Below are 13,816 nucleotides of genomic sequence, written 5' to 3'. Positions count from 1 at the left end.
GCACTTTTACATACATTAATTTTATTTAATCTTCTCATTAACCCTGTCAGATGGGTTTTATGTTATGGATGATAAAACGTGACCCATTTTATAACACAGCCATTGTCTTGTCCATGAGTCCCGTCCAGTCTGTTGTGCCCAGGGTTACAGGGATGGAGTCACTCAGAACTCCCTGCGGGAGCTGATAACAGCGACAACATTAATAGTATCCAACAGTTTTTGTTAATGTACTTTGCGCCCAGGAGCCACATACAAGCATGACTATTCCTGATTTACAAAGGAGGAAATTCAGAGAGAAGGAATAACTTGTTTGAAGCCACATAGTTTTGGATTCAGATCCGGTGACACCAGAGCTCATGTTTTTAACTTAGTCTATCACCCCTATGGGTGGAAATAGTGAAACTATAGAGAGAGCTATTTGTCAACTGGCATCTTCTAAAACTTCAAATCCTTCCATGCCTGTGACCGAATCACAGAATTGTTGGCAACCATCCCATCCTCGCTGAAACCCACCCACATGCGCCCGCCTTTCTCCCAGATCTTGTTTACGGTGGCGGGAAGGGTTTGCATTTGGACTCATCCTTGGATCATCCCCCTCTACCTTGGGTCTAACCATCTCCTTGGATGAACTCCGGGATAAGTTACTGAAGTGCGGATTGCCATTCTCTAAAAATTCAGAATAGTGACACTTCCCTCAGGGGGTTGCTGATAAGAATAAATGTGAGACACCTGCCTCTGCACCCCATCCCTCGAACTTCTGCCTCAATGTGACACTGGATACTCTCCGAGTAGCTTCCTTGCTCTTTTCCTGTTGTGTGTCCTGCACAGATCACCATCGCCCCCTCCCTTGTTCTCACCCCGTCACTGCTCCCTAACTGCCACCTGAAAAATATTTCTAAAATATAAATCCTAGGGACTTTCTGTTAATAGTAATGGTGGGCTGTTATTCAGCCCACTAATACGACTACACATATTTGGACCAAAAAAAAAAAAAAAACCCAAAACGTACAACCTTCTTTTTAAAGCATCAGAGGGCTGGCAGGCATAACCAGGTTAAAATTGGAATGGGGAACCCAGGTGACATTGCAGATTTGATCAGTGGTTATGGGAGCCACAAAAGTCAGACTTTTCACATGAAGCTGGGACCCCAAAGGGCTATACACCATTAGGGTGAGGGTAGACCTGAAACATACCAGCTCTTATGTAGAATTGCAGTCCAGATTCAAGCTGACTGGGTCAACCAAGGAATCTCAAGTCTTGAATGGGTTTAAGGGCTGATAGTGCCTCCGGGTATCTGGCAAAATCAAGTGGAAATTCTTTCAAAAGGAAAAATTCTTCAACCTAGGCCTCAAATTATTCAGTGACTAGCACATAAATATAAACAGGCGCCCAAGGAAACCATATGCCAGTGCGAGAACCATCAGCAGCTACAAACAATAGAAACAGCCCCAGGTAAATGTCAGCGGATGCCGGAATCATTGCCATTTTTTAAAAATCTGCATCTGAAAAATGAAAGATAAGCTTGAAGATAGTAGCAAAGAATAAGAAACTGTGAAATATGACAGCAAATTGGAAAAGGAATGCAATAAAACTTCTAGAAACAAGCATAACTGTAATGAAATTAAAAACTCAGTGGGTGAGGAAAAATATGTCTTGGAGTTTAAAGAAAAAACCTCAGTGGATGAGTTTAACAGAAGATTGGATAAAGCTGAAGAGAAAGCTAATGAACTGGAAGACAGTAAGGAAAACTTACTAGAGAAATAGGCAGAAACCACAGAGGAGAGAGGGTAAGTGACCTAGAAAATAGAGTGAGAAAGTATAAATTTAATTAAAGTCCCAGAAGGACATGAGAAAGAAAATGAGCAAAGGTGAAATTTGAAGTTAATGGCTGAGATTTTCCATAACAGTTGAGATGCCAAACCACAGATTAAAGAAGACCAGTAATTGTAAGCAGAAGTAAAAGAACAAAATCTAAACTTAGATACATCAAGATGAAACTGTAGAAAACCAAAGGCCATGAGAAAATCTTAAAAGCAGCTAGAGAAAAAGATTATCTTCAAGGGAGTAATAGACTGACCACTGACTTCTCATAAAATATAATTCTAATCATGTTATTCTCAAAAATTTCAATGGCTTTCCATCCCTAGAATATAAAAGACGTACTCTTCAGCAGATGAAGCCTTTGTGGTCTGGTCCCTGCAGCTTAGACACAGAACCTTCCTGCTCAGTTTACTCTTGGCGGTGTGCCTTTACACATGCTCTTCCCTTTCTGGACTCCTCTCTCTAGCCAGCCTTCCCATTTTCAGCTCAGGGGTTCACGGTCAAACTGTGTGGCTCCCTTCTTACTGCCTTTGGGTACACTACTTGCCAGCTGTCATCAGCACCACGTGCTTTCAATTTTTGTTTTCATCTTCATCTCCTTTCTAGCACATGAGCTCTCTGAGGGCAGAGACAGTGCCCGACACTCTGTCGATATTCAGGACCTTCACTGGGTTCACACCAGCATTTCAGGGGGTCCAATCACCACTTACACAATAGGTTTTCACGGCTCTTCCTACGATGCTCTAATTCTTGCTTGTGTGCAGAACAGGTCACCACTGTCAGCGCCAGGGTTCTTGCAAGCTGTCATCGACTGGCTCTGCCTCTTCATTACTCCCATTCCCTCGGTGAAACTGGAATAGCAGTATCCACTCTACCCAGAATGTGAGTTGTGCTATGGGTCAAATGAGGTAGCGATTGTGAACACACCATGAAAACTCCCTGGCACCATGCAATATTGTTAGCGTTATTTCAGAGCGAGTGGCTTGCTTGGACTGGGGATTTTGTGAAGAAGGGAACTCACTGGTGTCCCTAAGCCTTGGCCCTGGCAAGGGCTGAATGTGGGCTCTTAGTAGGATCATCAGCACTCACTATGCCTGGCAGACCTGTAGCATGGCAGATGGCGGTAACATGAACGTTACCCGCCCCTGTGAGGACCTATGTTGTCATTTCAACATTTCATTGGAATGAGGGGCTCATAAAATTAGCTTTCCTGGTTGATTGATTTTAAGAGATCTGAAGGGAAATAGTTTTATTAACAAAAAAAAGTGCAGTTTTTGAATTTTTATAAATTTCTGTGGCCCTTTAGAGATGTTGGAAAAAGCTTAAATGTGTCAGTTTGTCACTTTTTTAATTGGATAGAATTGAAACTTTTTTATGCCAATTCCTTGCTTGTTTTCTTAATATTGCCCCCGCTTAGCATCACAGTCATTATCTGAAAACCTTTTGATGTGTTTATAAAGCATTAAGAATCATCACACTTGTCAGTCTGTTGTTTATATATGAGAAAGCCAAATCAGAATCATTTTTCTTATCAAAATAAGGTGTTGGGTTTGCACTTGATGTATGTGACAATGCCAACCTCAGCAAACCGTGACATTTTATTTTTTAAATGTTTAAAATAGGAGTTTCAGGTAATCTGTAGAAAAAGATGAGGATTTCACTGGACTTTTCTTCCTAGAGTATGTCTAGAGGAATATACTGAGTAGTTGCTTATGTTAGTAGTGTATCAGGTTTTTAGAAAATTCTCTCTTTTAGATGAAGAATCTTGCTAGTCACTGGTTTCTAGAATTTCTTGAACTAGAATGGGCCGCAGAATGCTTTCAATATGATAGAGTCAAAGGCCGTGAGGATGTATAACCTTTGCCCTATTGAGGGCTGCCAGCAACTCTACCCTATTCTAGCAATTTTCTCATGGAATTTTATTGCTCTTGATATTCAAGCAAAAGCTCTTTTAATTTAAGCCCGTTTTTCATATACGAAGTCATTCATAGTGATGGAGACACACTGAGCAGCATCCTTCTTAGAAGTCTCTCAAACCTCTCTCCTCACTGTCACTGCCACTATCTTCATTCAGATTCTGATTGTCTCACCTAGACTGCAACTCTGGCTTTCTAAGATCTCTGCTACTTTTGCCTCTGCACTTCAGAATGCTGCCGAATTCATACTCTTAAAATGTATGCGTCCCTTGTCTTTGTAATGTTGTGTAGCAGCGGTCCCCAGCCTTTTTGGCACCAGGGACCTGTGAATTCTCCTATGAGAATCAAATGCCTGATGATCCAGGGAGGAGCTGAGGTGGTGATGCTGGTGCTGGGGAGCGGCTGCAAATACAGAAGAAGCTTCACTCACCCGTCCACTGCTCACCTCCTGTGCATCCCGGTTCCTAACAAGCTACAGACCGGACCGGCACCCATCCATGGCCCAGGGGTTGGGGACCCCTATCTTATAGGATAGTGTGAAAGCTTGTCAGTTTCATCATCTGGACTCGTACGTTAGAAAGTATGTTCTGCTGAGAATGGCGTTAAATCCTAAAACATCCATGGCTTAAACAAGAAAGAATTTTATTTCTATCTCATAAAAAGAGACTAGAGGCAGGCAGGCCAGGGCCTGTAGGACAGTCCCAGTCTTCAGCTTATTCCGTTGTGCTGCTTTGCTCAGTAGAAAGCACCCTTGTCCTGTGGCCTCGGGACCAAGACGAGTACCTGAGGTCCAGCTGTATCACATCCGCATTCTAGCCAGCAAGAAGGAAGGAAGAGGAAAGGTCTGTCTTTTCTCCTTTGAGGACACTTCCTAGAAGTCATGACACTTTAACCTGAATCTTATTGGCTAAAACTTAGACATATAGGCCATGCTTAGTCGCAAGAAGGCTGAGGAATGTAATTTTTAAACTAGCATACCCAGCTAAGTATTGGAGTCCTTGTCACTAGGAGAGGAGAGAATAATTGGGGGGTAACTGTGGTCTGCTGCAGGACGCATCCCCCTCTCTGCCAGCCTTGTTCCCCTCCGCTCCCAGGCCCTCCCACCCATGCCTGCGTCCTTACTGTTGGTAGCCACACGTCAGGCCCTTTCACAGCCCTGGGCCTTTGCATGCGTGCTGGCCTTTGCCTGGAATGCGCTTTAACTTCCTTATCTCTCTTCAAGTCATCTGAACATCCTTCACGCCCCAAGTTACTTCCTCAGCGAAGTTTTCTTCCGCAGCAGTGACAGTGATGGCGCATTAGTTCTTATTTGAGCACGTGGCGGTAGAAGAGCTTCACACACTTAGTAGTTGAACAGACTTTGGTTTGAATCTCTTCTCTGCAGCGTGGGCTTAAAAGAATTAATATGAAAGTTCAAAACACAGAAATTATATTTAAAGCCACAGCGCAGATCTCTCTTTTTGAGCTCCAGACCTTCGTGTGGAGCTGTTCCCAACTTTATCACAGGTGGGGTTCACAGGTGGCCTCTCACACAGAACCACCTCTGAGACAGAATTCTTGATTTTTACCTCCTTCTCTAGTCCTTCCTGCCAGGAATGATGTCTCCTCTGTCAGCCTAGCTGCAGATGCTGGAAAGTTGGAAATAATCTTTTACTTCTCATATCTAATAATCTTAAACTCTCATATTTATCGCCCCCAAGTTCTGTTGGTTCAACTCTAAAGTACGTTTTAAACTGGCCTTGTAATTCCATCTCCGGTGCCTGCCTCTGAGCGCTGTCCGCTCATGTCGGGCCTACTGCGGTAGCCCTTGACTGGTGTGAGCCTGCTCTGATCTCACCTCGGGCAGTGTCGCTTTTTTGCACAAAATTCTTAGCCAGCTCCCGTTGTATTTAGGTTTAAGTTCAGGACTCTTAAGTCCTAGAAGGCCCCACCAGCCTTGACTCGCGTCTCCCTTTCGTTCCCATCTCTCGTCCTGCCCGTTCTTGCTCGGCGTGCTCTAGCTACGTGGCCGTCTTTCTGTTTCCAGATCGTGCCAAGAACTTCCACCTCTGCCCCTCTCCTCGTGCCATTCGCCACCCTTTTGTCCCCTTCTTCACTTCTACACACACCATCGCATGTCTCAGCTAAATGTCACTTCCACACAGGGCCTTTCCTGACCCCTTAAACTAGATCACATGTCCTCTCTTCTTCCTAAGGGACAGTTCTTTCCTTCCTAGCCTTCATCACAATTTATAACAGTGTGTTTATTGAGCGATTGTTTTTTGAATTAATGTATATGTTCCATAAGGGCTGGGACCATATTTCTTTTATTCACCACTGAATCCTCAATGCCCGGTGCTCAAGAAATACACATTGGAATAAATGAATAATGAACTGATCTTGTAATTAAACAATGTGGTGGATTTTCTCACTGAAATGGCAAGTTGGCTCTTCGGTGTGGTGAGCTGTAGTTGTGGGGAACCTATTAAGGTGATTCACCTTTCTAAGCTGGCGTCGTGTTCCTTCATGTTTATCAGACGTATCTGTGATGCTTACCCGCAGGGCTGTAAACTCAGTTTAATTTATTAGTTGAACTCCAGAATACATCTTTGTTTGAATGAAGCCTGATTTCTGCCAGGATGTCCTCATGAACACAGAGCCTGAAAAGGTCATGCTCAGGTGTGATATCCGAACATCGTGATGGAACCCACTGCTGCAGCTTGCCCGCTTTCTTTGGATACAGCCTGGCATAACCTTTGGAACTGAAGACTTGCCTGTTGCTGGGTTAGAATTTAAAGTAGCAGTCACAAGATGGAACCGTCAGTGACCATCACAGAAAGCTGTGTGCCAAGGGTTTGGGCTGCCTGGGGAAAACCCTTACTCGCCTGTACTGAGTGCTGGCGCTTGAGATCAAAAACTCAGATGTCAAGTGTCTAGGTATGATGTACTTGTCCATGGTGATTCCAGCCTCCTAATCTTTCCTGAATTACCTTGTTCTGCAGAACACATCGGCAAGATATGTTACGGAACAGATCAACAACTTGTGTGGTTGTTTCTCCCTAAAAGTATGAGAGATTTTGTTCTCGAAGCATCCAATGATTTTGGAGTCCTGAACTGTGGTCTAAAGTAAAGATGAACTTGGAGGATGTCCTCTTTTACTGAGAGACAGGGTGATCAACAATGGGAAAGTTTCCTGCCTCCAGTGGGCCCTCTGGTAGGTTTATCTCAGCATAGATGGAGAAGCAAGCCGTCGATCATTCTCCAGCGTCAGTAGGTCACACCATGTCAGTGTTCTCAGGGGACACCCAGAACAGAGACCGCTGGCTTTACACTGAGCCTTCACTAAGAGGCAGCTGGTCCTGAAAGGATTTATTTATATTTATTTATTTATTTTGGCCTTGGTAATATCTAAATGATAAGTACAAGTTTCTCTTAGTTTCTTGGAGTGGGTCCCATGTGAAATGGTTGTGACCCCTAGAATCCAGAAACTCCAGTGTAGTTGGCTAAGCATATTTTGTGGTGTGGGACACATGAAAATACAAAATGTTAAGTGTTCAAAAGTGTGTATGTAATTTGCCGCTTTCGTTCGTGAGTGGTTTTACTACTTCTGGTACAGAGCCCGACTCTCTCTTTATTGGGGAGATGTGGTTTTAGCTTCTTGGGTGAATGTGCATTTTATAAGGTTTAAAGAAAGGAAATTAAACCTTAAAAGACTTTAAGTATCTTACTCTTTATACAATTTCACCAAGAAAAGCCAGGAAAATCAGGGTTGGCATTTTGATTTATTTATTTAATAAATATAATCTATTTTCTACCATTTTGTTACAGCTGATACAAAAATATTTTTAAAAGTTAACATTTATTTTCATTTTGTTTTATTTCAGCAGATGTGCATAATAAATTAACCTATCTCTATTCTCCATTGTGGGCTGGGGCAGTATTTAACATCTAGTTGTTTTGGCATTTTGACACATGGGCAATTTAGTTTAATTCGGCATGGTTTGATGCTGTCCACATGGATGATGCTTATTATATGAATAACGTGACATAGGTAAAATGTGGCCGGCTGAGTGTGAGCATTCATACAAGTTGGCGATGTTTTGACCTTAGCCAAGTCACCTGACCACCGAGGTCCTGGTTCCCATTTGCACAAAATGAGTGGTTGGGTAATTGGTATCCAGGAATCCTTGTAGCTTTGAATTTAAAAGTCCCATGAGTCTGTATGCCTAACAGATACACGTCTGACTGATTCCTCCTCTTCTCTCTTTCCCTTTCTCTTTTTAATTTAGGAAAAGAGGATGCTGGTGCATCAGGTACAAAAGACGAGAGCACCTCTGTGGCACAGGACACAAGAGCTTTACCAGAGAAGTCGCTGCAAAGATCAGCAAAGGTCACTTCATTCAGATTTTCTCCATTTATTCAAATGGCTGCCACCCGACTACCTGTCAAAGGTCTCACGTGATTCCCTTAGGACTGTAGTTGGTCATTTACTCAGGAAAGTCAGTGGAAACAGGGTATCATGAAAAGTGACTCTTTTTATAACTTCAAATGTCTACGCGTGTATTTATTTGCTTGTCTTTGCATGAAGGGTCAAGGCATTTTCTTTCTGTGTGGGTACATTTGTTGAAGTTCTGCATTATCTTCTGCTTAAACCACAGTCGTAATGTAATATTTATGATTCCCAGTTTGGGTTATTTAAAGTAGAGTGAGAATTTTGGTACGGGTAAAGCAATATGAATGTACACTTCTAGATTTGTATAGTTTTTTGCTCTAATATATATTTTTTTATTGTTATCGTGCCTTTATCTAATTCAAAAGTAAGCCTTTAAGAAGTCTTTTTTAGTTTTTCCAAAGTATTTAATTTAGCGATCATAGAAACAAAAACAGTTGCTTTGTATCCTGTTTTTGTTGTTTTGCATAATCCAATTTTATCTTTTAATTATATATGCTAGTAGCATATTCAGACACGGGATCAAACACAGCTGGCCCTAGCTCGTGGTGGAAGCCGTGTGCGCGGGGGAGAAGGAGGTGGTGTGACTCCACGGGCCGCCTCTCCCCAAGGTGTCGGTGGCAGCACGTTGAGCTGGGGAACGCAGCGTTCCCACCCACCATAGCGAGTTGGGCAGGAGAATATCTCCTGCATGGTGACAGAAGGAATTTCTAAATTACATTGATATATGGTACCCCCAATTGCCCATCCAGTTATCTAGATCGTTATTGTAATAAGCATTTGGAATGCTAACCCCATGCCAGGCACCCCGCTAGGTGTGGGGACTGTAATGAGGGGAGCGCTGTGGGCTAGATCTGGCTCCAAACGTGTTTCGTTTGACTCGTGCAGTATTTAAAAATTTTGACTTGGTAGCTTACATTAAAAAAAAAAAATGGGAGCGTTCACCTTAAAAAATTAGATTCCTGACAAAACAAAACATCCGGCAACACTAGGCCACATTCTTAAATGACTTGAGTCAGAGCTGAGCGGAGGCGACCCTCCGTAGATGGCATTTGTGTTCTGTAATTTGCTGTGCCCCCCCTCATCTACCCTCTCTTTGGCTGGTTTTGTTTTTTTGTTTTTTTGTTTTTGATAATTTCTTAATGGATTCAAACTAAAATTACAAGGCAAAACAGCACTCGTATGCGAAACTTACGCTGTGGGAAAGTCAGTTATATGACAACTAACATGAATCAGAAGTAACATTGAGCTGCTTTATACACTTTATGTTGTCAAATATTAAAACGAGGACTTCTGGTTCAGACAAGATGGCGTAGACTCACATCTCCTTGCTCTTCCCCACTGAGTACATGTATAAACCCTGGAAAATAACAAGAGACAACTGAAGGCAAATTTCGAAAGGTAAAAAGACATCAACCTAGTTAGGGAACAATGTAGTCGCAGGGGACTTCACAGTGCCACCCTCCTCCCCCCAACAGAAATATGGATTCCTTAGTCACAGAGCTTCACTGAGAGGCACTTCACTTGTACTTGGTAAAACTTCCGGACCCGGCTAATTGACCAAACAGTCTCTTTTTTTTTTTTTTTTTAGGCGAGGCAAGCCTTGGTTGACCTCACAGATTGCAAGGACCTTGTCAACTTACAATCCATTATTTTTTTTATTTTTTATGCCTACAGCACCTGGTCTTCCTAGGTGGTCTCCCATCCAAGTACTAACTAGGCCCAACCCTGCTTAGCTTCCGAGATTAATCGGGATCGGGCTTGTTCAGGGTAGCATGGCCATAGACGGCCAAACAGTATCCTGCTGACTGTTCCCAGCGGTGCGGATAAACAGCACTGACTACGTTTTTGGTGTTTGCAGGTGGTTTATATCGTGGAGAAAAAGCATTCCCGAGCAGCAGCTGGCTTCCTCAAACTCCTGGCTGATAAGAACAGTGAGCTGTTTAAGAAATATGCCCTGTTTTCTCCCTCGGACCACCGAGTGCCTAGAATATACGTGCCTCTCAAGGACTGCCCTCAGGACTTTGTGACCCGGCCTAAGGATTACGCCGACACACTGTTCATCTGCCGCATCGTGGACTGGAAGGAGGACAGCAATTTTGCGCTGGGGTAGGTGATCTCTGGGATGGAAAAGCACAGATCCAGACAGAGTTGGTTTAGGTGGCTTTTAGGTAAACTTTTTTTTTTTTTGATATATTTTAATTATTCTTTATTAAGCATGGGGAAAAATAATAAAGCATGGATACTTGACATATTTTGGTCTGGTTTCTTAAGAAATCGCCCTTAGCTACTACCTCAACTGGTCACCTATAGATTCCTTGAATTGTCAGGCAATCACCTTTTTGTTTGTTTTTGTTTTTGACATAAAATATAAGCACATTCTGAGCCTCTACTTTTTCTCTGTGATGTTATGAATCCTGTTTGTATTTGTGAACTGCAAAGAATTCATCGCATCAAATATGTAAAGTGTTAAAATATGTAAAATCCCAGGCATATTCAAGGGACCCCAGTCTCCCATGCTTTAAATATGAATATGAAGATTTGTTTGAATGATGTGATGTTTTGGTACTGATCTTCAGAGGTTTCACTTTTGGCATTAAAAGCTAAATTCCCGTGCTGTAAGCGGGGAAAGGGTACCATGTTTTTACAGAAGCTGTCAGAAGCCAATCTAAGTTAAATGTTGGTTATGTCGTCACAGAGCATCTTGCATAGCCACTTTATTTTGATCTGAAGAAACAGCTGGACATAGCTGCTCGATCAAATGCAGTGCCTGTTTTCTTAGAATTGGTATTCATTTTGAAAGAAAAGCAATATTGTTTCAGCTAAATCTTTAACTCTTTATCATCGATGGTGTCTGATTTATGCTTCACAGAAATGAAAATAAAGGCATATACGCTAGAAAAGAGTTTGTTCTGACACTTCGAGTACAGTTCGGCAACTTGCTTGTTGGTCGTCTGACTTGTGCAGGACGGACCCTCCTGGGAACGCTCTGTGCTTCTGAGTGCCAACACTGAATGGGCGGCCACAGTGTGCGCTTTTATCAGGCTTATTCTCTACTTAGCCTCTTATGCCGGTGAAGCAAGCCCGATCAGATCTGCATGCCATACGTAGTGCAACTTAGGAAACACCGCCGTGCCACTCTTCCAGTGACATATAAATCACACGAGATCAGTGCGATTTATATGCTCTCAGAGCCAGTCAGGAGCAGTTGCGCTTTCTTTTTTGCTCTCAAGTGGCGTGACTGCAATGTCATCATTTTCAAGCCTAATTCATTATCCAAAAGTGACGTCAACCCCTTGAGCCCTAAATTGGCCTCCTCAGAGGCTTGCCAGTTTCTCACCAGCAGCTCAAAAGGCCTGGTAATGGCTGAGCCACCTGGCCTGGGCGGGTCGCGCCCACTACATTCCGCTTGGCAGTGGAAAGGGAAGACTTTCACACTGCAGCGGGAAATCCGGCCTCGTCTTTTATCTGCCTCTCTGCCGTGTCCCATTGTGTGCACTTGAGCGGACCGCTTCCGTAGTCTTCAAGTGTAAGGGCGTCGTCAGGAAGCCTTCGGGCGTGGGCTTCTCTTGTGGCTCGAATGGCCTTCCTCGTTTACAGCTGAGCATTATTACTTCATCAGAACTCTCTTCTTGTGGGCAAAGGACAATAATAATTAAAATGGAGTCTGGCCTTTGAAGCAGCAAGGACATTTGCTGAATCTAAAGAAAGAATATTAAAAACAACAATCATATATTAATCTTGTATTTTCAAAGTAAAAATATTTGAATATTCTCATACTTGGATGGAAAACTACTAACCTTTTCTCTACCTTCTTACCGTAAAGACATTCAAATGACCTTTTATGGTTATATGCCTTTTAAAATCTTTGTGAAAAAGAGAAAATTTATCTCAAGAAATAAAATGTGGCAGTTTTCATAATGAAGTTCTCGGATGACGTCTCCCTCACGCGGGGTGTGGGCTGCAGCTGTCGAGCGCGTTGGTGGCCGCCTTGCCATTTGGTTCTGGCTCTCAGCTACTGATCTTCAGAAACTGAGGTCACTGTTTCCCAATCAGAACATGCTGTGCCGGGGCTGCCTGGGTTTCGTCTCTCTTTGCCAGGTTTTGACCAGGAGCGGGAAGGTATAGTATTTGCTACGGTGTGAATGTATGTGCTTAGCTTCCGCAGGAGGCTGTGCCTAAAACTGAGTTTAGCCAAAGAGGCTTTCTTCCCTGCCGCTCCACTCTACCCTGGAAAGTGTCAACCTTCATCTGTTTATATAATTGCTACTAATTATTCAAGTCCAAAGTCATTTACTTCTGTAGTTAAATTCAGTTCACGAGACAGCTGTTGATCAGCTATATGTAAGTCGCTGTGCTATATTATGTGAGAAATAGAAAGGTAAACATGCTATAGTTTCTTTATTCAAAGAAATTATAGCCTAATGCAGACTTGTGCATAAATGTCATGGGATTAATTTGATTCCAAGAAATGGAATCCTACTCGAGCTGATTTAAATAAAAGAGGTGATTCATATAAGAAGCCAGTGGTTCTCCTAAAACCCAGGGCCAGAAGTATAGGTGGGTCTCAAGAGGGACTCGAAACCAACAAGGTGACAAAGGAATCACAGTCTCTCTCACCACGCGGACCAGTCCAGCCACCACGTGGCATCTTTTCATTACCCCTTTCTGCACACGAGCTGTATTCTTCTCTCTACACAGTAGCCACCTGCCTGCTCAGTAGCATCCATGCTGGCCCCAAAATGGCCCTAATAGTCCTCTGGTCACATACCGAAGTCTAGATCACAATACAGAATTTCTAGGGTAGAAAATCTTATTGGTCTAGCTTGAGACCGTTATTTGCCCTGGTCAGTAGTTTGAACCAGAGGTTGGGGTCCAAGGTCCCACAATCTGCTGCCCAATTAGCAGGGACCGCGGGACTCCAGTCCCTGTGAAGAAGTGTGGATAAAGCAGACGGATTGAATGGCGTGTCTCTGGTCTCCAACTGTAGCACGGAACAGAATGTCGTAAGTTCTTCCAGAGGATCCACATAGTTTTCTGGAAGTTGAGAGGAGGCACAGGAAGGGGGAAATCCAAGACCGTTTCTTGGAAAATGGAAGACTCTTAGCTAAAAGACCACTCTGCCTGAGAGTCCAGAGTGGACGGGGAGGGACATGATGGAAGCGAGCAGTCACAGTCGGCTGCTGCAGCACGAGGAGCTGGGGAGGACCTGACGTAAAGCAGCTGCAGCGAAGGAAGCAAAGGAATGAAAAGATCCAGGGGAGATGAAGAAGGTAAAGTCTCCCAGGCATGGCGACCGGCTAGAAATGGGGCATGGAGCAGGACAGAATCTTGGATGAACTCTCAGGCTGCTGACTTGGGTGACCGGGTGGGCGATGATGGCATTTAACCGAGAGCAGCCTCAGCTCCTGCCATCCCCTTCGCTTATGCCTCATTGCTCGCCGTCTCCCAAGCTGTGTTTGTTCAGAGCTCCGCACTTTGCACACTACGCTTCCTTGCCCAGCAGTGGCTTTCTCCTCTCCCCAGAGTTTGTTTAATAAAATGCTGAACTTTTAAACTTAACTCAGTTGTCCACTCGAAAAATGTTCCCTCGCTCTGAGTCCTTCTCCCTGGGCGCTCCCGTAGTTTCTTGTAATACCGTTATTGTAGC

General features: G+C 43.5%; 1 protein-coding gene and 1 pseudogene across 8 annotated transcripts in view; one reads left to right on the top strand and one right to left on the bottom strand.

Annotated features, from left to right (window-relative positions):
- The window catches only part of DIS3L2 (DIS3 like 3'-5' exoribonuclease 2), a 272,704-nt gene that overhangs the window by 98,718 nt on the left and 160,170 nt on the right, over window positions 1–13,816 (top strand). For 7 of the 8 annotated variants that reach the window (XM_039855704.1, XM_039855705.1, XM_039855706.1 and 4 more), the window contains exons 7-8: window positions 8,006–8,106; window positions 10,028–10,275. In XM_039855704.1, the coding sequence (XP_039711638.1) occupies window positions 8,006–8,106; window positions 10,028–10,275 (349 nt within the window). Of the gene's footprint in view, window positions 1–6,718; window positions 6,931–8,005; window positions 8,107–10,027; window positions 10,276–13,816 lie in introns of all 8 variants that reach the window. The other variant, XM_039855707.1, reaches the window with a different exon arrangement.
- On the bottom strand, window positions 9,835–9,953 carry LOC120597241 (uncharacterized; annotated as a pseudogene).

The sequence above is a fragment of the Pteropus medius genome, unplaced genomic scaffold (genome assembly GCF_902729225.1).
Source record: "Pteropus medius unplaced genomic scaffold, Ma_sr-lr_union100, whole genome shotgun sequence".
NCBI classification, from domain to species: domain Eukaryota; kingdom Metazoa; phylum Chordata; class Mammalia; order Chiroptera; family Pteropodidae; genus Pteropus; species Pteropus medius.
Note: the sequence above shows the minus strand (reverse complement) of the source record. Positions and strands in the feature narration are given on the sequence as shown.